Source organism: Hyphopichia burtonii, assembly GCF_001661395.1.
Source record: "Hyphopichia burtonii NRRL Y-1933 unplaced genomic scaffold HYPBUscaffold_1, whole genome shotgun sequence".
Taxonomy (NCBI): Eukaryota; Fungi; Ascomycota; class Pichiomycetes; order Serinales; family Debaryomycetaceae; genus Hyphopichia; species Hyphopichia burtonii.
This window is the reverse complement of record NW_017963728.1, coordinates 2,444,290-2,466,579: the sequence shown is the minus strand read 5'-3', so window position 1 is coordinate 2,466,579 and position 22,290 is coordinate 2,444,290. Positions and strand designations below refer to the sequence as shown.

The 22,290-nt window shown below is 34.4% G+C and overlaps 11 protein-coding genes across 11 annotated transcripts; 6 read left to right on the top strand and 5 right to left on the bottom strand.

Moving 5' to 3' along the window:
• Positions 1-288: 288 nt before the first annotated feature.
• On the top strand, positions 289-1,773 carry HYPBUDRAFT_90406 (phosphopantothenoylcysteine decarboxylase complex subunit; the record flags this gene model as incomplete). Its single annotated transcript, XM_020223863.1, has 1 exon — positions 289-1,773. A coding segment is annotated over one exon (1,485 nt), but the record flags the coding sequence as incomplete, so codon positions are not given.
• A 362-nt stretch (positions 1,774-2,135) lies between these two features.
• RPL10A (60S ribosomal protein uL1) lies at positions 2,136-2,789 on the bottom strand (the record flags this gene model as incomplete). Its single annotated transcript, XM_020222107.1, has 1 exon — positions 2,136-2,789. One exon carries the CDS (start codon positions 2,787-2,789, stop codon positions 2,136-2,138), a length of 654 nt encoding a protein of 217 aa, XP_020079508.1.
• Positions 2,790-2,997: 208 nt separating this feature from the next.
• On the top strand, positions 2,998-4,302 carry HYPBUDRAFT_155335 (uncharacterized protein; the record flags this gene model as incomplete). The annotated part of the gene is made up of 4 exons (XM_020222106.1): positions 2,998-3,015; positions 3,068-3,094; positions 3,275-4,192; positions 4,273-4,302. 4 exons carry the CDS (start codon positions 2,998-3,000, stop codon positions 4,300-4,302), a joined length of 993 nt encoding a protein of 330 aa, XP_020079507.1.
• A 229-nt stretch (positions 4,303-4,531) lies between these two features.
• Positions 4,532-7,315, bottom strand: SEC27 (coatomer subunit beta'; the record flags this gene model as incomplete). Its single annotated transcript, XM_020223415.1, has 1 exon — positions 4,532-7,315. The coding sequence occupies one exon, from the start codon at positions 7,313-7,315 to the stop codon at positions 4,532-4,534; it is 2,784 nt and encodes a 927-aa protein (XP_020079506.1).
• Positions 7,316-7,783: 468 nt separating this feature from the next.
• ALG11 (alpha-1,2-mannosyltransferase) lies at positions 7,784-9,663 on the bottom strand. Its single transcript, XM_020220671.1, has one exon. It carries the CDS (start codon positions 9,605-9,607, stop codon positions 7,814-7,816), a length of 1,794 nt encoding a protein of 597 aa, XP_020079505.1. The 5' UTR covers positions 9,608-9,663; the 3' UTR covers positions 7,784-7,813.
• A 1,181-nt stretch (positions 9,664-10,844) lies between these two features.
• HYPBUDRAFT_151762 (uncharacterized protein) lies at positions 10,845-12,114 on the top strand. Its single transcript, XM_020220670.1, has one exon. It carries the CDS (start codon positions 10,889-10,891, stop codon positions 12,029-12,031), a length of 1,143 nt encoding a protein of 380 aa, XP_020079504.1. The 5' UTR covers positions 10,845-10,888; the 3' UTR covers positions 12,032-12,114.
• A 249-nt stretch (positions 12,115-12,363) lies between these two features.
• Positions 12,364-13,726, top strand: HYPBUDRAFT_155331 (methionine aminopeptidase; the record flags this gene model as incomplete). The annotated part of the gene is made up of 2 exons (XM_020222105.1): positions 12,364-12,368; positions 12,535-13,726. The coding sequence occupies 2 exons, from the start codon at positions 12,364-12,366 to the stop codon at positions 13,724-13,726; spliced, it is 1,197 nt and encodes a 398-aa protein (XP_020079503.1).
• A 677-nt stretch (positions 13,727-14,403) lies between these two features.
• Positions 14,404-15,180, top strand: HYPBUDRAFT_98168 (phosphatidylinositol-binding protein; the record flags this gene model as incomplete). Its single annotated transcript, XM_020224008.1, has 2 exons — positions 14,404-14,437; positions 14,825-15,180. Coding segments are annotated over 2 exons (390 nt in total), but the record flags the coding sequence as incomplete, so codon positions are not given.
• Positions 15,181-16,189: 1,009 nt separating this feature from the next.
• HYPBUDRAFT_160148 (alkene reductase) lies at positions 16,190-17,576 on the bottom strand (the record flags this gene model as incomplete). The annotated part of the gene is made up of 1 exon (XM_020222470.1): positions 16,190-17,576. Exon 1 carries the CDS (start codon positions 17,381-17,383, stop codon positions 16,190-16,192), a length of 1,194 nt encoding a protein of 397 aa, XP_020079501.1. The 5' UTR covers positions 17,384-17,576.
• A 235-nt stretch (positions 17,577-17,811) lies between these two features.
• Positions 17,812-19,300, top strand: HYPBUDRAFT_237330 (aspartate/glutamate transporter; the record flags this gene model as incomplete). Its single annotated transcript, XM_020223202.1, has 1 exon — positions 17,812-19,300. The coding sequence occupies exon 1, from the start codon at positions 17,894-17,896 to the stop codon at positions 19,298-19,300; it is 1,407 nt and encodes a 468-aa protein (XP_020079500.1). The 5' UTR covers positions 17,812-17,893.
• Positions 19,301-19,405: 105 nt separating this feature from the next.
• On the bottom strand, positions 19,406-20,424 carry HYPBUDRAFT_151761 (alternative oxidase; the record flags this gene model as incomplete). Its single annotated transcript, XM_020220669.1, has 1 exon — positions 19,406-20,424. A coding segment is annotated over exon 1 (896 nt), but the record flags the coding sequence as incomplete, so codon positions are not given.
• Between the last annotated feature and the right edge of the window lie 1,866 nt (positions 20,425-22,290).

The following is a 22,290-nucleotide window of genomic DNA, read 5'->3' as shown; positions in this document are numbered from 1 at the left end:
ATAATACGTTATTATATCCATTCAACTCATTCCTTTAAGTTCAATCAACTGCTCGGTGGATTCCTTACTTTTGACTGTGCACCCACACAATCAGATTATCCTGATAACTGCTGGTAAGAGTGGTTGATTTCTTTCATTTTTTTGTTCCTTCTTGCTTTTCTAGCTGATTTATTGTCGCTGACTAACCTTTTTGATTATTGATTGCCACTTAAAACCATGGGTTCAGAATCTACTAGTGTTCCTTCTCGAAAAGAGTCTCCTAGTCCTAGTCCAAGTCCGGCCATGCTGCCTGATTCAACTCCGTCGGATATCCCTCCATCGGTAATGGCTATTTCTAATTTACGATGCCCTTCTCCTCCTCCAATATTGAATAATGCTCATTCAACTAATAATGTATCCCATCTTAATTTGAACCAAAGACCTCCTGTCAATGGTCAGGCTTCTGTTCTGGTTCCTAATCTCCAAACTCAACAACCAATTAATCAAAGTAATCGTAACGTTGTACCTGCTGGTGGTGCTTTATTGAATGAGAAGGCGTCTCAATCACATTCTAATTTAGACTCGACAAATGAACCTAATAATGTTATTAATTTTTCTATTCCGAAAAATTTGGAATCAAATAATCAAATTTCTAATAATAATATAAGTCCAATTGCTTCTCCTTCAATTGGTTCAACAAACGAATCAACCAATAGTTTAAATTATGCTTTGCGTCCTCCTTCAGAAGCTAGTCATCATAAACAACCTTCCGTTCATGCCCATTTTTTCGTTAATGAAACTTTAAAGCCACAGAAGAATTTAAATAGATCAAGAAGTGATTCAGGTTCTGCAACCGGATCAGAATATCTGACTAATTCGACTGCTCAAAAACCTTCAGCCACTGAATCTTTAGAACGTTTGGCAAGTCAAACAAATATTCAAAATTCAAATCAAATAAATAAATCAATTCCTCAACAACATTCTTTACAAAATGGTGAACAAAATTCAAACATTGATCCTCGTTTACCTCAAGATGATGGTAAAGTTCACATCTTATTAGGTGTTTGTGGTGCTTTATCAACTGGTAAAATAAAATTAATTATTAATAAATTGATTGAAATTTATACTCCAAATAAAATTTCAATTCAATTAATTTTAACTAAAGCAAGTGAAAACTTTATTTCTCATGAAGTTTTAAATCATTTAGAAAACACTAAAAAAATTAGAGTTTGGAGAGATTCCGATGAATGGACTACTTGGAAAACCAGATCTGATCCTGTTCTTCATATTGAATTACGTCGTTGGGCTGATATATTAATTGTTTGTCCTTTAACGGCTAATACTTTATCTAAAATCTCTTTAGGTTTATGTGATAACTTATTAACCAATGTGATTAGAGCTTGGAATACTTCTTATCCAATTTTATTAGCCCCTGCAATGGTTAGTTATTCTTATAATGCAATCACTACTAAACGTCAATTAAGATTGATTTCTGAAGAAATGCCTTGGATTGAAATATTAAAACCAGTTGAAAAAGTTGTTGGTAGCTACGGTGATATTGGTATGGGTGGTATGATGGATTGGAATGAAATTGTTAATAAAATTGTTCTTAAACTCGGTGGTTATCCTGAAATCGAAGATGAAGATGATGAAAATGATGAAGATAAAAAAACTGACAATGAAGAAGCTGTCGTCGATGATGATGATGATGATGATGATGATGATGATGATGATGACGATGATGATGACGATGATGATGACGATGATGACGACGATGATGATGATGTCATCGAGGAACAATCACAAGTTCAACCATCTAATGCTAGCTCTTAATTTCACTTCTGCCTTGCTTAAGTAGCTCACCCTACTATTCACTTCTTCAATATTTAATTTGCTAATATCTCATTATAATTTCTCTTGCATCCTACTCTTATCTAATTTCTAATTTATTTTCCATCTCTGGCTGTATAAATAGTGTATTTTTATCATTGATTATTTATAATTCGTTTAAAATGCTTTTACTTTCCCGACAACTTAATGAATAATGACTTAAAACTACAATTGTAAAACAAAAATTATGACAAAATTATATTAAACGATTACCTATACATATATTTTAGAAAAGATCATCTAAAATTAGACATATCTAATCACGCTTAATAGATTCTGAAAGATGGACCCATAGTTGATTTAATAACTAAGGAACCAACGTTTTGCCAGTTCTTTTTCAATAAAGAAACCAAGAAGTTAGCAGCCATCATGATTTGGTTAACAATGACATCTTGTTCCATTTCAACGTGACCAACAGCAACGGCTAAACATAAAACTTTTTTCAATTGGAATTTAATGGTGGATTTAACATCAGTGACTTTAGAGTATAAATCATCATTGTGAGAAACTGGAGTTGGGAATTTACCAGCTTTAGATAATTGAGGACCTAATAATCTTGGAACTTGTTTAATTAAAACTTCAGAAGCAATGAAAGCATTGTATTTCTTAGCTAATTTTTTAATTAATTTTTTGTTCTTGTTTAATTTTTTCAAGTCATCAACAGACATAGCATCAACACCAACAGATTTAGCTCTGTCAACATCGAAAGCATCACCAAAAATACAGATGGTCATGTTTGGTCTTGGAACTTGAGGTAATTTCAAGGTACCAGAGAAACGCTTATCTCTTTGAGGATCGTAATTCTTTAAACCAACTTGTAATTCAACGGTTTCCAAAAAGTTTCTCTTTTTGGTTTCGTTGGAGAATTCCAACAATTTTTGAACGTTTTCACGAACGTGAGCAGCAGTGATTTTAGACATCTTTACTTAAATTCGTCTCCCAAAAAAGTATTTGGTAAAATAAACTGATTCGACGAGGATAAAGTCTTTTTAAAAGAGTTCAATAGTAACAATTTTTTGAAAATTACTTTTAAATTTTTCCCTCACCAAAGTTTGAGCATCGCTCAGTTGAAAAAAAAAAAAAAAAAGAAAAAAAAAAAAACGAGGAAGAAAAAAAAAAAAGGAAAAAATGCGAAGTTTCCTCCCAGTCACGTGTAAAAAAATATAGCTAGGGCACAGCCCTACGAACCGACATCCAGCGACATTTTGGCCCCGAGTCCCAAAATGTCGGACTGATATCAAGCTTATCAATTAAGTACTATATAGCTAACGGAATGGATTTTCCAAGAATGTTGACTAGCTTCCTCCGGCCAATTAAACTTAGGCCTCCTGCCAGACTGTTTCTTGTCAAACAATTTAGATATGCCAGTGGGGGAGCATTGGAGAACGAAAATACAAATAAGAAGAGCCCAGATAATCCCATAAAACTAACTAGACAAGAAAAGATCAATCGAACCAACTTGAGTTCACACGCTAAATTATACTATACCGATCGAGAGTTTGGGATTTTCCATAAAGGTGTTCGTACTGTGCTTGATCTTGGCTATATGCCCGGAAATTGGTCGTCTTATGCTAAAGATAAACTACTCCAAGTACATGAAACCACTGAAGAAGAATTTAGTAAGGAATGCCATATTGCAGGGTTTGATATATTATTTGGAACGCCTCCCCTGAAGGTATCAACTATCCAAGGTAACATATACTCCCAAAGCACTCATAGCAATATACATCACCATTTTAAAGAGGTTGCACTAAGAAGATTGCAAGACGCGTCTAAACCTCGCTTGCAACTCCAAGACGACCATGAAACTTCTTATATTGATAAGGAAATCGATCAAGCCTACATGGACCAATTGGATGAAGCACCCTCCACGTTGGCCAAAACTAGGTTGGCTAATCGGGCTCCCCATGAGCTTAAGATTCTTGCATCCCTCAAACCTCAAGATTATCAACCAGATTTGATATTGTCAGATCTTTGTGCTCCATTTTATCAAAATGGTGGCTTTTTCAATAATACTAGCACTAGGCCTTATATTCGAACTGGAAATAACCCGGGGTTGAATAATGTTTTGCAAGATCCTTTAAAATCTCTGCTTGATTTGGCAGACGCGTCGCTACTATTGGCATGCTCTTTATTGAAGAAAGGAGGTGACTTGGTTTTAAGGATCGCTAAAGTTGACTTGAACGATCCAGAATTAAGATTTTTGGAATTAAAATTGAAAAAGGTTTTCAATGTTGTTGTGAAATGGCACTATGATGACTATAGGCCAAACACCATTGGAAATCAAGAGTTATTTTTTATTTGCCGAAATAAAAAACATCAAGTAGCTGATAAGGTTGATGTTTTCATACCGGAAAAATTCAGATCAAAATTATAGATATTATGTAATATTATTATTACGAGTTTACGATTATATATAACTTTAATGAATGATTCATTTTACATACTAATAATAATTTTAAATTTATATTTTTGAGCCTTTCACTTTGAACGTGGCAAACTAGAATTACTTTATAATGTTAAAAAGTACAAATGAATAATAATAAAAACAACAGTGAATAAAAGTTAAAGACAAAAGAAGAGAAGCAAAAACGATAACATATAATAAATTTTTTTATTTTTTGTATGAGTCTATTCAAAAAGGGTCATAGAATGTTCATGATTATTCAGCATCAGCAGCTGGAGCATCAGCAGCTGGGGAGTCAGCAAGCGGAGCATCCACTTCTTCAGCAATTTCTTCAGCAGCTTCTTCAGCAGCTTCTTCAGCAGCTTCTTCAGCAGCTTCTTCAGATGCTAGCTCACCATTTCCATTAATTTTTGGTTCTTCAAGATCGATTAAGCTTTCACCAGGAGCAGCAGAAGATCCATTAATATTCAAAGAGCTGAAATCTTCAATTAAACGTTCACTCACCTTACTTCTTTCTTTGTCGTTCAATTGTTTTTTCCATAGTTTGACAGCATGAGCTACTTTAGCTGGATCACTAGAATAATTGGTTCCCAAGAAAGCAGCTTCAGTATATCTTTCACTTTTTATTAACAAGTCTAAACACTTATCTTTATTACCAGTCAACCACCAAGATTGTAATGCGATATTATATTTACCCATAGCTTCAGCTGATTCGGCCAAACGGGTTAATTCTTTTTGATTATTTGTGGATGATAATAATAATAATAAAGATGCATGGTCATTAGCTAACCAAAAACAATCTTGAGCTAATTTGATTTGGAATTTAGCCAAGGCTAAATCACCTAATTTTTTCCACTTACCTGAATTTGCTAAAGCAGTTGAAGGGTTTTCTTTTTGATTATCAGATAACAATTCATAAGCTTGTTTCAAATTATTAGTTGATAAGGAAATTTGGAATTTTGAATCAAAATCTTGTGATAAAGAATAAGATAAGCTCAAATAACCAAGTTTTTCAAAAAATCTGGATAATTGATTTAATTCAGTTTTACTAAAACCAGATAATAAACTTGTGTATTCTTCGGATAAATCTTCTCTAGAAATGCTTGATAAATCTGGTAATTCTTCCAGAGTTTCTTCGTCGATAATATTTTTAGTAGCAAATTGTTCCAAATCACCACGCATGACTAATGTCTGTAATTCTAAAACTTCTGAGTTTATATACCAGGAAACAACATTGAAAGATTTGTCAATCAAATATAATTTACCTTCTTGTGCCTTATAACCAACAATATAGTATTTATGATCGAAATGACCTAAGTTAATAACTTCACCACCAACGAAATAATTTAGTCTGTTGGTCGAGCTAGTGGTATAAATAAAGACATCGCCAATGAATTTACCAAATAAGATGGATTCAGAAGTTGGTAAGGTATATAACACGTCAAACGCATTTTCAGCACCTTCTTCAGGGTCAAGAGAACCTTCATTCAAAGCTTCTTCATACAAGTTTTGGTCGTAGCTTAAAAAGTAGGTTTCATCATTCTTTGAGCCAGTACCAGAATTTTCACCAACTCCTGAAGTAGTGACAATTGCTAACAATTCACCATTATCAGACCAAACAACATCTTGAATTTCTTCGTCAATATCAACTCTTCTGACCAATTTACCGGATTCCCAATCGTAAAATGATAAACATCCAGCTGATTTAACAGATAATAAATTACCAGGGAAGATTTTATCAGCTTCATAGACTAATTCAACAGTGACATGTTCTTGGAAGTTCTTGAAAACTTTGACAGATAATTTAGATTCTCTGATGGCAAAAGTAGTAGCATTTGTAAAATCGTGAGTATTCCAAGCGAAATCCAAAGCTTTACCATAGGTTTTCGATCTCCAAGCCAAAGCGGTATAAATAATATATTCTCCATCACCACAAACAGCAGCATATCTACCATTTGGAGAATGGGCCAATGATTGAGGGAATATTTCGATAGATCCCAATTCTCTTTGTTGTAAATGTAATGAATCACCGTCTTTCAAGCCTTCAGTTGAATTTGGTTTAATGATTGATTGGAAAACTTCAGAATTTTTAGCGGTTATTAATTTATTATTTGAGTCCATGGAGAATAAAGGTTCTTCATTACCTAATTTGATAATGACATAACCTGAATCACAACCCACAGCGACCAAGTTAGATTTTTGCAAGATACCAACACACCAAACTCTTTCTAAACTATAGTTAATAGATTTTTCTAATTTGAAAGTATTTGAATTCCAGAATCTGACGGTCCCATCTTCTGAACCAGAAACAATTAACGGTAATTCAGGGTGGAAAATAGCAAAAGAGACATTGGATAAATGACCTTCTAAAGTTGCAACACAAGATTTAGTTTGGTAATCCCAAATTTTAATAGTCTTATCATCAGAACTAGTAATCAAGTAAGGTTTATCAGCTTGAGGATAATAATCAACAAAATTGACTCCCTTTGATTCGTGAGCTAATAAAGTGAAATTTGGAACTGAAGAGCCTAAAGACCAAATTTTAATAGTTCTATCCAAACAAGCTGAAGCAAATGTGTTTGGATCTTTTGGATTGAAATTAACACTCATAACGTAATGTTGGTGACCTTCAAAAGTTTGTTCTAATTTCCAATTATTATTCCAATTCCATAATTTAATAGTTAAATCATCAGAAGAAGTTAAAACATAAGGCTTGGAAGGATGGACCGATATACTTCTTATATAATCTGGATGAGCTTCGAACTGAGTAACTTTTTCCCCAGTATTATAATTATAAACTCTGATATGGAAATCATCAGATCCAACAACAATCCAATTCTTACGAGCAATAAATTTACCAGTACGAACAGGTAATTCTGTCACTTGAATGGATTTGACTAAAGTGTTTGTTGCATATGACCAAATTTCAATCTTACCATTATATAAAGTAGTTAAAATCCATGGTTCTGAAGGATGGAAATCTATACCTTTAACTCTATCTGAGCGGGTAGAAAACTGTTTAGTAACGTCTAACTTCATTATCTTCAAATCTCAATCAATACTTCAATGGCTTTATTTCAATAATAATTCCTGATAAACTTTACCCAATATTATGCTTTTTGTTTATTTATATAAGTATCCAAAATATTGAAATTTCGGTGGACGTCAATGTTTTTCGTTGAAATTTTATCAATTACCCTCTTTATGTAAAACGAAAGAACGGAACTGATACAACAACAGGTGTACAAGTACTCACAAGATGTCGCGGAGCTTAATTGAAGTGAAGTTTTGGTGTTATCGATTGATAATTTATCGATTCCAGTTTGTTCAAGTTTTCAGTGTCAAAGTTAACACGCAGACTGTTGACCTTCAGTAAAATTAGTGAGAGATCAGTGATTGTTTTTTTTTTTTTTTTGTTTTTGGCTGTTGAAGGAAAAACACCTGGTCTGCACACGCTTCCAATATAGGCTGCTAAATTACAATTTAATAAGTTAAAATGAAAGAATAGGACTAAATACTACATATATAAGACATTGGTTAGTGGACTTTCTCGACATCGCCTCTGAGTTCTCTGTGCTGTTTTTCCAAAACAGCTAGATTGTCCATGTACTCCATCCAGTTTGATGAAAATACTTTATTTGAAAATCTTTCTACCATCAATTTGGAGCCTTTGGATCTCATGAGCTGTAAGTTGGATTCCAGTATGAGGTCTGGGTTTTCGATGTAGAAGGTGGAGAGTAGTTGGGATAACGAAGGATATTCAATGATCTTATCGTTGAATTTGAACTTTAAGGAGTTGGGATCATCTGAATTCAAGGAAGGATCAAAGTCGGGGTCAGAAGCACTCTTAAAGAAAAAACCCAAGTCATTGTACCAGGAGGAGGATACTTGGTCGTTGAGAACAATGTCCAAGAGAGGGCCTGCCGATGCGTGTACTACGGGTATGACCCCACGACTAAGGTACTCGACAACACCTATACCAAAATGTTCATTCCACATTGCGTTTAAGCCAAACTTAACTGACGATAACAATTCCAAAATGGTATCGTACGAGCAATCCACGACAAACTCCACGTAATCGGATAAGTTTAACTCGGCCACTTCTTTTTTCAAACTCTCAAGGGTGGAGGTATCGTCTTCAGTACGGCAAGAGCCAAGGAAGATGAGAGAGGGAGTTTTATTGATTGGAATGTTAGATTTGGTGGAAGCTTGAAGGAATTTTTTAAATTCAGCTAGGATCAAATCATGACGTTTTTCAGGTCTGAACTGAGCAATATAAATGAATTTATTTTGCCTTGCAACTTCTGAAGTACTTGTTAATGATTCAGTACCACAAGGAGGATACAATATTTGAATGGACTCATGTGGATTGAGACACCAGATATTCTGTAAATGAGCATGGGTCCAAGAACCATTAGCTAAAGTGATATCAACCAAAGACCCAAGGTAGATATAGAGGTAATAAATGAGAGACCAGTAGATGAACTTGAAACCATGCTTGAAGTTTGAAGAATTAAATTTGAACCCAGTTATTAAATTTTGGAAAGATTTAAATTTTAATTTATTAAACATATCTGGTTGAATAATTGGATAGTGAACATAAGCAAGGATTGGGCATTTCAAAATGTAGTTCACTGGTAAGTAACTACCTGGTAAGCCAATTGTATCTATCCAAACATCGGGACTCAAATGATATAAAGCTTCCAAAGCCAATAAGGCCGAACCTAAAAGTTGACCGATTAAAGTGAAATGTTTCCAGTAGTTACCATCAATTAAATTTGAAAAACGGGTTAAGTAAATGAAAACAATTTTGGATGAATCAAGATTCTTAATTTCGAATTTATCTTCCACTTTCTTCAAAATAGATAATGGTTCAACTTGATTGGTAGTATAAATCACCACTATGTTATTTGAACTTTGCAATAAAGTAGATTTAACCGCTTGCCATAAAACCCTTTCACCACCACCACCGTTATTAGCATAAGGATGGAAAAACCCAAAGATCTTCTTACGGTTTGGATCATCGATTCCTCGATTATTCATACTTGGTACAAAACTCTCATTCTTTGCATCCAATTGATTAATCTTGATCTTATTATTCACATAGTTAGTATAAAACGAAGGCTGTAAGCTACTTAATATAAGTCTACGACGATAACTGGATTTTTTATGACCAACTGAAAGATAAATTGGTTTTGGATAATTGATCACCTTGGTGATCTTTTCTTTCCAGTCATACGGTGGAACCAAAAAAAACCGGGGTAACACTCCCGAAAGACTCTTGGACACAACCACTAGAATCACCAATACCAATGCTATATATTGAAACATGCTTCCTTGGTTTAATAACTGTCTAGCTCATTCAATTATTTCGTGTTCGTTAAACGGTGATATCCGCGAAGAGCCCGACCCGTACATCAGCTCCATTCACCGTATCAATTCATACCATTCCATACCAATTCATCACATCAATACAAATGGCTGATCATACACCACGACACTTCTCTGCCTGCAAGCAATTAGAAAAATACTTGCAAGCCATCAGAAAAAATATCTGCAAACAATCAGAACAAATACCTACAATCAGGAGAAATGTCTGCAAATACGGTAGTTGGGGCTAGTAAGATGCTGCCACTGTCGCTGTTTGCAGTTCCCAGTAGTGCTGAGCCAGGCCGGTGACTCGAGCAGTATACGTACATTGTGCCGAGTTAGGAGCACCTCGATCGGCCCTTTCTTCCAGCATAGATGAAAGGGGGTGTTAAGAAGAGGAATAAAAATTGCAAAAACAACCAACAATCAAGTGAAAAAGGTGAGACATTGCCCTCGGAAAAGGTTGGATTAAGGCGGAAAGCGCACGTGCCGCACGTAGTTGGCGATGCCGTAACTGATTTTACCCCAAAGGGGTAATATCATTGGATTTCAACTGCTGTACCTAATTACGCGTTTTTTTTGTCAAATTTTTGCTTCTTCTCTTCTGCCAGGCTCTTCTCCTTAATTGACTTGAAGTCCCTTTAATTGGAAAAGTTCTTTTACAAAAGTATTGTCCATTTGCTAGACTAGATTCGATTTGATTGCTTTCCAGGTTAATACTATTCCAAATACGTGTAATTTACTTGTTCTTCACCGATAGTTAGAAACCTATAACCGATTAAATTTGAATAAAGACTAATTAGTCTAGTTGCTATTGGGATATTTCCGTTGTTACTTATAAATTTACACCTTCGCTTAATAAAACATTTATATTAATTTTAATTTGGTTTTTTTTAACCGGCTGTCTTTTCTTTAATCATGAATACTTTAAGAGAAAATACTAATACTATAAATCATTCATCACCTATTAAAACATCATCTCCAGAATTTGATATTTCAATGAATTCTACAATGGCAAACAACTCTACTACAAGTCAAATCCAAGATAGTCCATCTAATGTTGGGGTTAAACCGAAAACTCCCTTACGTAAAGATGAGTTAGAAAAAATTGCCAAACAATTAAAGAAAAAATTATCAAAAGCTTCAATCACTGCTAAACAATCGTTATCTCCAAATAACACTAAAGTTTCTCCTAAATCAGCTTCTTCAAACTTACCTAAAGCTTCTCCTTTGAAATACTATATGTTGAAGAAGAATAAATTTGACTCTTCGCCCTCGTACAATTCAAATACTTTATCATCATCTCCTAATTTATACAGTCCAAATGGGAAATCTCCAACGCAAATGAAAAATTCAAATGCAGTGTTCTTATCCTCATCTCCGTTGAAAGGAACTCCCTTGAGTGCTCCTCGGTCAAACCAAATCTTATCTCATCATAATAATTACGATGATGAAATTGACTCTCCAACTAAAAAAGGTGGTATCAAAAATTTGAAATCCTCTCCTTTAAATCATCAAACTCCTAAAATTAATTTAGAACAGGCTTCATCTCCAACCACTACACCAAACACTTTGGATACTGCTTTGAAACCTTCTCCATCTTTAAGTAACTCTTCATCCCTGAAGAAAAATAAAAACGAACAGACTACTCCAACCCTTCCTAAAAGACAGCTCCATACAAATCCCTTACGTACCCCAACTCAATCTAAGAATTTCAATACCGATGAAGAAGGTGCAGATTTATTAATGTACTTGGCTACTTCTCCGTCTCCTGCAAAACCTTATCATTCTTCTAATAATACTCCAAGATCAAATGAAAAGTTACCACCAATTTCCTCAGTTCATAATCAATTATCATCCAATAAACAACAAAATCAATCTACCAATTCATTCCCTCCTCCTTTAACTCCAAAACGTCACATTACAAATACTACTAAAACTCCTCAAAATAGATTAACTCCTTCGATTAATCTTTTCAATAACTCAGTAAATAATCAATTGAATCCAAATGGTGGGTCGGGTTTACCATCTTCTGGTTTAACTTTGACTCCTGCAGGATTCAATATGAGTGACTATGTTTTCTTTACTCCTTCCCCAGGCTCAGCAAATATCCATCACAATAATAACTCCAATAACAATTCTCTAAGTATACTAAACAATAAGAATTTCTTGAAAACTCCCGATTTCAACACCATGATGAGTAATTACGGCGTCTTACAAAGTGGTGGAGGTCCTCAAGTAATCGGTAGTAACTTATCTAATTCTGCTACAGCTAATATTCAAGACAAGAATGATTCAAATAAACTGCCTGTCGATGGTAAAATGATTAACTTTGATAAAGATGGGTTGTTTGGAAATAATCTGAATGATTCCGGCAAGGACTAGAAGTTGGTTTGACTTGTGGCTTCCTTTGTTTGTTCTTTTTTGGTTATGGCTCATTTGTATTATAAGTGGTATTTCTGGTTCGGATCTTTGGTTTGGTTTATGTATTTCTTCATTGTATTATTAAAATAAAAAAAAAATTAAAAAATGATTGCAAAATTTTTGTTTTTACGAAAAGAAAATAAAAAAAAAAATCTTTAATTTATGTTTATCTCTTGCTTAGTATTTCTCTTCTTTTCGGTTCTCTCTTGGCGTACTTGCCAATCTCTTAATCTTAAGTAATTTTTAATAAATGGTATATTTATAGTAATGTAATTACAAAAGTCCCGGAAGTAATGATGTTGCACGTGCAATACCACCCCCGTAACTGGTTTATAGATGAAGGGAAAAAATGAAAAAAAAAAAAAAAAATTGCAATAACCATCTTAAATAGATTGAAGTAGTTAAATCCAAAATATGAGTGAGACTAAACCAGCTGACATTCCGGCCGAAACACCTGTTGAAAGCAAACTTGATGACTTGAAGATCGAAGATTCCAAAGCGGAATCAATTCCTGAAGCAGAAAGTGAAGAAGACAAGAAGAAGAAGAAGAAGAGTAAAAATAAGAAGAAGAAGAAGTTAACTGCTATTGATAACAGTTACCCCGATGGGATTTTTCCAGAAGGGGAATGGCAAGAGTACCCATTGGAAGTCAACAGCTACCGTGTAACTAGCGAAGAAAAAAGATACTTGGATCGTCAACGTAATAATGATTGGCAAGATTTCCGTAAAGGTGCCGAGATCCACCGTAGAGTACGTCAAAAGGCCAAATCAAGTATTAAACCAGGGATGAGTATGATTGAAATTGCTGATTTAATTGAAAATTCTATTAGAACTTATACTGGGAATGACCATACTTTAAAACAAGGTATTGGATTCCCAACTGGTTTATCGTTAAATCATGTTGCAGCACATTTCACTCCTAATACTGGAGATAAAACCGTTTTAAGTTATGAAGATGTTATGAAGGTGGATATTGGTGTTCACGTTAATGGACATATTGTCGATTCAGCTTTTACATTAACATTTGATGATAAGTATGATAATTTACTTAATGCAGTTAAAGAAGCAACTAATACTGGGGTTAAAGAAGCCGGTATTGATGTTAGATTAAATGATATCGGAGAAGCCGTTCAAGAAGTAATGGAATCATACGAAGTTGAATTAAATGGTAAAACTTATCCAGTTAAGTGTATCAGAAATTTGAATGGTCATAATATCGGTAATTACGTTATTCATTCTGGTAAAACTGTTCCAATTGTACCAAATGGTGATATGACTAAAATGGAAGAAGGTGAAACTTTTGCGATTGAAACTTTCGGGTCTACTGGTAATGGTTACGTTGTTGGATCTGGTGAATGCTCCCATTATGCTCTTATACCAGAGGCTCAAAATTTGAAAGCTCCAACTGATCGTTCAAAATCTTTAATGGAAAGTATTAAAACGAATTTCGGTACTTTACCTTGGTGTCGTCGTTACTTAGAAAGAACCGGTGAAGATAAATACTTATTAGCATTGAATCAATTGGTTAGAGCTGGTATTGTAGAAGACTATCCTCCAATCGTTGATATCAAAGGTAGTTACACCGCTCAATTCGAACACACCATCTTATTACATCCTCATAAAAAAGAAGTTGTCTCTCGTGGTGAAGATTTCTAATCTCTTTAATATATGCATTTATCTTTCCCTCTTGTAATTGTAGCCCTCATCCCATCTATCAATCATCATTTGCTGGCAGGGCTGGCATTCTCGTATATTCGTTAATTCCCTATAAAGATTTAAACTTTCCCCGTAACGGGGTCGTCTTTACACAACTCTCTACATGGTTCACTACGTCTACTCAAACAAACAATCACAGAATTGGCCAAAATCACTTACAATCGTTTCATTTCAATTCTCCCACCAGCACAACGGGGCGAAATAATGAACGAACGAAGAAAAAACCAGGGAAAGGCCAAAAAAAGAAAAGGTACGGGTACATTTCTTAGTAATTGAAATCGTGTGCTAATTGAATCGTGTTCATTTACGGAGGGCCCTTCTCATGAGCTTCCAATACAGAAGCCAGGACACAGACTTATAATCACGCTTGTAGTCAAACCAGCAAAGATTGTTTCAGAGTATTTGAGAATGTAGCAGAAGTCGCTTTCGTTTAAAGAGAAGACAAATTTTTAGTGTGAATTTTGCTTTTGTCACGTAAAAAGGTTTAGTGAGGAAGAAACTGGATTTTTTTTTTTTTTTTTTTTTCATGTTTTTGTTTTCCTTTCCAACCTTTTCTTTCTCCATCTAACCAATTCTTTCCTTATATCATCATCAACTTGTTCATATAGCATACCATAATGGAAGTTCAACCAAGTGTATTAGAATTTAAAGGTATGTAGTGTTTAAATGAGAGATTCTTTTCCATTTTGACAGGGCAAAAAAAGGATTATTTCGACCCTCATTAGTTCATTTAGTATAAGCTGGATTGAAAAATTGAAGATGGGGGGTTTCTGTGTGGGTTTACCGAGTTAATTGTTCATATGAAAAGACGTTTGAGTCGATCCGAGATTGATTTGCTGAATTGAAGGAACACTGATCAGGTTGATTCAGGTGAATTGATATTGCTGTCCTTTTTTCCGTTCGCTTTCAATGATTTCCTATTGACACATGTTGATTGAATAGTTTCAAACAACATTGGATAAACCACCGCAATTTAGCGTGTACTAGACAATTAAGGGGAAGGTATTCATTGGTCAATTTACTAACTTAATTTTTTAGGTACTTTTACCAAGCAATCCACTGAATATTTGACTTTAACCAATACTTCTTCGAGTCCCTTGGCTTTCAAAGTTAAAACCACTGCTCCTAAATTATACTGTGTTAGACCAAACGCCAGTGTGGTTGAACCAAATGATTCAGTTAAAATTTCGATCATTTTACAAGGTTTTGCTCAACCTTTACCAAAAGATTTTAAATGTAAAGATAAATTCTTAATTGTTTCTTTACCTTGTCCCGAATTAGAAGATGCTCAAAAAGTTGGTGAAATCTGGTCTTCTTTGGAAGCTAAATATAAAGAACAATTGGTTTCCAAAAAATTAAGAGTCAATTACGTTATCACCGATAGTGATGAAGATCACGTTGCTAATGGTGCTGCTGGTGTTGGTGCTGGTGCCGCCGGTGCTAGTGCTGCTGCTGCATCAACTGGTCTTACCGCTCCTTCCGTTCCAGCTGGGTCTTCTTCTATTTCAACTCCTGAAAGACCAAGCGATAAATCTATAAATGATGCTTATACTACTCCTTCCAGAGATCAAAGTAATGGTTCTGGTCAAGCTCAATCTGGTGATGATTTACAAAAAGAATTAGATGCTTCAAATGCTGAAATTAATAACTTATCGCAAAAATTAGACTCTAACGAAAAGGTTGATTCTTCTAAAGTTACCTCTGGTGAAAAATCAAGTTCCCAAGCTGCAACCTCAGAAGAACCAGTTAGCGGTATCTCGATTCCTTTTGCCATTATCTTGGTTATTTTGGCATTTATCTTAAGTTGGTTAATCTTTTAATTCCTTGGATGGTTTTTGTCAAAGATGATATTTACTTGAATATTTATTATTACTACTATTGATTTCCACCTTTATATTTTGGTCTTTTTATTATTATTTTTTTTATTCTGAGTGCTTGTCTTTGGGAAGTCTCACTACATCTAATCACCGTCTACCTTTTTGTTTTTTATTACTTTTTTTGAATTATTAAAAGCCCCTTATCTCTTTCTGATTTCTCAAATAGTCTTGTTTTATTCTAAATTACTCTCTTCTTTTGTTGAAAAAGGAATGATATATACTACATACAAATTACTCTGTTCTACTTCTTTACCAATTTTCTATTTGTCTCATCTTCCAGTGATTAAATTTTCTTTTTAGTTTGTCAAGATACTTGGTAAAGGTGGGCACTTTAGCTTATTCTTTCAATGTATTTGAATTGATTTTCATTTGAAGGAAGGTTGTCTTGTTAATTTTTTTCTTTTATTTGTTTCTTCTATTTAGTTTTACTGTATTTTCTTGATCTTTTTATTTGTTTATGACATGCTGATCAATACACATTATAAAAATTTGTTAAAATTAAAAGTAGTATGTGAAATATACAAAATTAAACTAAAGCAATAGCATTCATTTTTGATTCAGTTTCAACATCAATAGTTTCACCAAGCTTTGAATAAGTATTATAACCTTTATTAGTGGAAGCAACCATAAAAGTACTTCTATCATACGGATTCAACTCTTTTTCATTTTCGATTCTATCGGGTAAATCAGGATTTGAAATGAATAATCTACCAAAACCAGCAATTGATCTATCATCATCCATATCTGATAAGACTGTCTCCCAATTTTCAGCATCATAGGTGTAATTACCACCTCTTAATAACTTACCTTTCCAAATTTGTTTGAAAAAGGTATTATCAACTCCTCTTTCACCATCTGGCTCGAATCTACCATCAACAAGACTAATATAAGCCAATTCGTTACCAGTATCAGCTCTTTTTTGCAATTCACTTGCAAGATAACCAAAAGTAGCAATTGGATGAACTTCATCATTTTCAGCTAACATACCTTGGAAAGTTGACCAAGGTGAAAACCTAACGGCCAATTTATCAGCTCCAACAATTGGAATTAAAGCGTCAATCACTTCTAAGGTGAGTCTGGTTCTATTTTCGATTGAGCCACCGTATTTATCTGTTCTTTTATTAGAACAGGGATTAATAAATTGTTCTAACAAGTAACCATTGGCAGAATGGATTTCAATGAAATCAAACCCTGCTGCTAAACCATTCTTAGCAGCATTAACGTAAGTATGGTTAACCAAATGATGGATTTCATCTTCAGTCATCTCATGAATGGTATTACCAACTTTTTCAGCTTTTGCCTTTACTTCTTCGCTTTCGTAAATAGCAGAAGGGGCAAAAGGTTTGAAACCTCTCTCTTTCATTCCTTCTGGATCAGCAATTCTACCCAAAGACCAGAGTTGTAAAGCTATAGCCGATTTATTCTTGTGAACTGCATCAGTAATAATTTTCCATGCTTTAACTTGATCATTATTCCAAATACCTGGAACATTAGGATAGCGGTACTCATTGTCGGTAATCTGAGCTGCTTCGCTAACAACCAAAGTCCCTGGTTTGGTTGTTCTGTCGGTATAATACTTCAATTGCAAGTCACTTGGAACGTTATTTTCATCAGCACGTAACCTTGTAGTTGGTGAATGAGCAACACGGTGTTTCAATTCGAAAGATCCTACCTTAATTGGTTGGAATAGTTTACTTTGTCTTATTGGCTTACCAGTCATTGTTGTCTTCAAGGTTTATAACTTTGGTCGAAGAAAGGAGCAACAGGCTGGATATTTGTATTGAACAAAAATGGTGCACGCTTACAAATAAACTTGAGTATACAACCGGGATGGTACTCCTATTGGTAATACTTGCGGCCGGTGGCACCATCCATTGTCCCTTATAGGATCATCTCCGAGATTTGACTTCTCGAAGGATGATGGCAGCAGTCATTAGTAATTGATTTGGCAGCCAAATTAGAAATCCAATTCTTAGCTGCATACTCGATGTCGATTCCCAGAAAGAGAAAAAATGTTACTGGCGATTTTGAAAGCAGAACTTTTATTGAGACAAACAACTGGAATTATCGATAAGAGTGTGATTTACAACCATATCAAATAATCGGAGAGAACTTTCCTTCATTCAATCAAAAGGCTTTCATGATAAGGATCAATTCCACTTTACACGAGAATATAAAGTAAGAGGATTGCTGGACAAGCTTAGCTTAATTCAAGTAAACAACAAATAAGATGGGTAAAGCTACGATTAAATCAGGTAGCATCAATTTGTTAAATACCATTATTGGTGCTGGTATTCTTGCCATGCCATATGGGTTAAAATGTAATGGGTTATTATTTGGATCTTTTCTTATATTATGGTCATCCTTAACATCAGCATTTGGACTTTATTTACAGAATAAGGTATCGAAATTTACTCAACAGCAAGGAGCAGTATCATACTTTAGTTTATCACAATTAACCTATCCACAGTTATCTATTGTATTTGATAGTGCTATTGCGATCAAATGTTTTGGGGTTGGAGTTAGTTATTTGGTTGTTATTGGAGATTTAATGCCAAAAATTATGGAATCCTTAAATGTTAATGAAGGAATTTTAATGAATCGTAATTTTTGGATTACATTATTTATGTTTACAATAGTGACACCATTGTCATATTTGAAAAAATTAGATAGTTTAAAGTATACTTCAATAGTGGCACTTTTTTCAGTGATATATTTAATCTGTCTTGTTATAACCCATTATGCTATGCATGATACTATACCAGATGATACAACTATTGACACATCAGTTGATTTTTTTGGACCAAAATCATTTAAATCAACCTTTTCATCATTCCCAATATTTGTATTTGCATATACATGTCATCAAAATATGTTTGCCATTATAAATGAATTAGAGCCAAGTGAAAGAAGTGGATCTCAAACTAGACAATCCAATCATATAATACGAAACGCTATATCTACTGCGTGTGTTTCTTATTTAATTGTTGGAATTATTGGATATTTAAATTTTGGGAATTCTGTTAATGGGAATATTATAACCATGTATCCAAAAGATTCGAAGCTGTCATTAATTGGAAGACTTTGTATTGTTCTTATGGTTAGTTTATCATATCCTTTACAGTGTCATCCGTGCAGAGGGTCAATCAATCATGTAATTTATTTCATCAAGAATGGAGTTAAAAGTGGATGGAAATTAAGAAATACCAATGTTACTAATGAAGGATATACTCCAATCAATAATGAGGGAAATGAGATTGAAAGTTTAAACGATCACTCATTTATTTCAACCACTCCAATGGAAGGAGCTCAGGATACTGATGGACATGATCCAATTATCGTACCATTATCAAGTCGAGGATTTTATGCAATCACCAGTATCATTGTGATATTTAGTTATTTATTGGCAATATCAGTTAGTTCATTAGCTAAAGTGTTGGCATTTGTTGGATCTACTGGATCAACATCGATATCGTTTATATTACCAGGATTATTCGGATACTTATTAATAAAACCACAAGAAAATAACAAGATTGATATATTATCAAAATATGGAGGATTGATATTAAGTATTTGGGGATTTCTAGTAATGATTGTTTGTTTAGGAGCTACAATTTTTTTGGGAGCTACTCATTAACATCATATGAATAAATCTAAATACAATAAATAAACTAAATACAATAAATAAACTAGATACAATAAATAAACTAAATACATAAATCATAAGATTAAATCTTTTTTATCCCAACCGGTTGGTTTAACTTCTTTCAATCCACCATTTGGTTGAGGACCTTTAACGTTTGGAAGCTGTAAAACGAAGGGGTTTCTATTAGTTTTTTGATCTAAGTTGGCTAAAGTATGGTTAACTTCTCTATGTTTGGATTCATCAGCTCTTATTCTAGCAATCAACTCTCTAAAAGAGGAATCTTTATTTAATTCCGGCCAATATTCATAAGCAATTTGGGGGATTTTAACTTCATCAAATTTAGGTAAACGGCCCAAATCGATTTCTTCTAATAAATGGGTGTAAGTACTAACTGCTTCTTCTTCTAAATGACCAACGAAACGATGACAATATTTTGGATTAAATAAGTACATGAAAAAGAAAGCATTAGTGAAGATCCCTTGACCCAAAAAGATACATGTTTTAGTGAACCAAGAAGGATTACCAATTTTAACAAAAGTTAAAAGATGCATTCTTTCATTATAAGCTTCATCCAATAAAGTTTCAATCCAACCATGATCTCTTTGCAATCTTCGTACCGAATGCAAAGTTCTAATCCAAGCAGCTGCCGAACCAGGAACTGCAGCAATTGATTCTAAAAATAGCACCCTGGTTAACCATTTACCTTCGGTCATTTGATATCTAGTACCTTTAAATCCATCTAATAAATCTTGATGATTTTTGGGTTTTTTATAACCAGTGACAAAATCAAAACATGATCTGAAAAACATGGTACCATTATAAGCAATTGAATCACCAAAAGTACGAGGAACCCGATGTTCAAACTTAACCATATCACACTCTTCATTAGTCCAAGCTGGATGAGGGAAGGTTGGATGAGTTATAAATCTGTTATCATTTGTTTGAACTTGCTCTTCACTCAGACGAACCTTGGTTTTGATATCTAAGGGACTACGAGTGTATAAGGTAGGTTTACTAACCGAACTTAATAGTCTTAATTGTTTTGGATACCCAAGCCTTGTGCGTGTAGATGTAATCATTTTCAATAATAATAATATTAATATTTTATAATTACTATACAAACTTATGAATTAGAATGTCTTCGTTTTATATTAATTTATAGCAAACCCCATGATCGCAACTTGATTAGGTTGTGAAAAAAAAAAAAAAGGCTGCACTTGACCTAAAGGACAAAAGCGGGTTCTTGTTCCCTGAAAACTCCGTCCGAACCCTCTCCCATTTGGACGGTTCTTCCATTAATTCAACCGTTTAGTGACCATTACTATGTATAGTTAAGCTATGACGGCAGTTAATTGCTTATCATAGCGTCGGGAGTTAATTGCCTGGGACGGGCTTTGATGGCCAGCAAGCACTAAATCGCAAACTACCGGAACAAATGTCGCTCCCAGGTCGCGATGTCGCAGGTCACGATGTCGCGATGTCGCAGGTCACGATGTCGTGGGTCAGTAACTCCTACCCCCGATGCTGTCACCGGAGCTGCCTGTAATTCTTTGTTTTCTTTCTGCTTTTTGCAACCACTATTCGGGTATTTTCATCAACTAATCGATGCTGTCCAGCTTGCCAAAAGGCACTTGCAAGTCAAAGCTCTCAACTCTCCCGACTCCTGAGCCGTACTCTGATATCACTTGAGTTACTTATATAATTATTAACTATACATTCTTATACTAAATCTTTTTGCACGAGGTGAATAGAAAAATTGTCAACTAGGTGAATAATTAACTTTCTTGAGTCAATACCCTTCCTATCCTTCCTATCCTTCCTACCCTTCCTACCCTTCTTACTTACACTACTCGTCCCAGTCTTCTTCCTTGTTTTTCTCTGTTCCTAAGTCCTGCTAAGATCAGCACCAACTGAGTGTCAAGGCAAAGCTCCGTACAAACAACCCGCACGTGACCCTTGTTTGCGCGACGCCCCTACTTGCCTTACACGCCCCGATTGCTCTAACGAGATCTCTCAGTAGATGGACGAGTAAATGAGAGTTGGTGATGGGTTGGTGTGAATAGGAGTCGGCGAGTAGGAGTCGGTGAGTGGGCGTTAGTAGGTAGAGTCTGAAGTAGAGATGGGCAGAGTGGGTACCCCACAGAATGGGATATAATATTCCACTCTCTGATAGAAAATAAAACTGCTTACAAACATTAAGATAACCCCCCTACTGGTTTAATCTATCAGTGATGCCGTACTAAAAGACAATACCCACGGAAGCTGATAAACACGCCTTTACGAAATAATATGTAGGGAGGGTTTAGTTTGCCGACTTGTTCAGCTGATTTTGCTAACATTTTTTCAGTTGTCCAAGGCGGAAATATTATCTCGTAATTTAAATTAAATAGCTTTACATATTTACGGTGGGATTAAAAATAATAATAACCGTAGTACTCAATTTTTTCTGATTTTAAATGATCTTCTAGATTCAAGTTTATTTCTATTAATTATTTCTATTGAATTTCTGTTGATTATTTCTGTTGATTATTTCTGTTGATTATATTTGATTTCTATTGATTATCGCCATACTTATATTTTGATCATATTTTAGATAATATATATAAATAATATAATATTTCCTTAAGCTTTTTTTTTTTTTTTTTTTTTGAGTTTTTTTTTTTTTTTTTTTTTTTTTGTTCTTTCTTTCTTTTGGTCGTTCTTTCTTCTATTTTATTACACCCTTTATTATGAATTTTTATAACATGTCATTCAATAACGAGTCGAATTCCAATCAACAACCTCAACAGCAGCAGCAGCAACAGCAGCAACAAGCTCAACAGCAGCAGCAACAGCAACAACAACAATACGATCAACCCAGGTTCTATAATAGTCCAATGGGAGTTCCACAACCTTATTTACAAATGAATCACCAAATCCATCAAATACCTTTACCCATCAATCAATCAATACCTCCAATTAATCACTATCCAATAAACCCC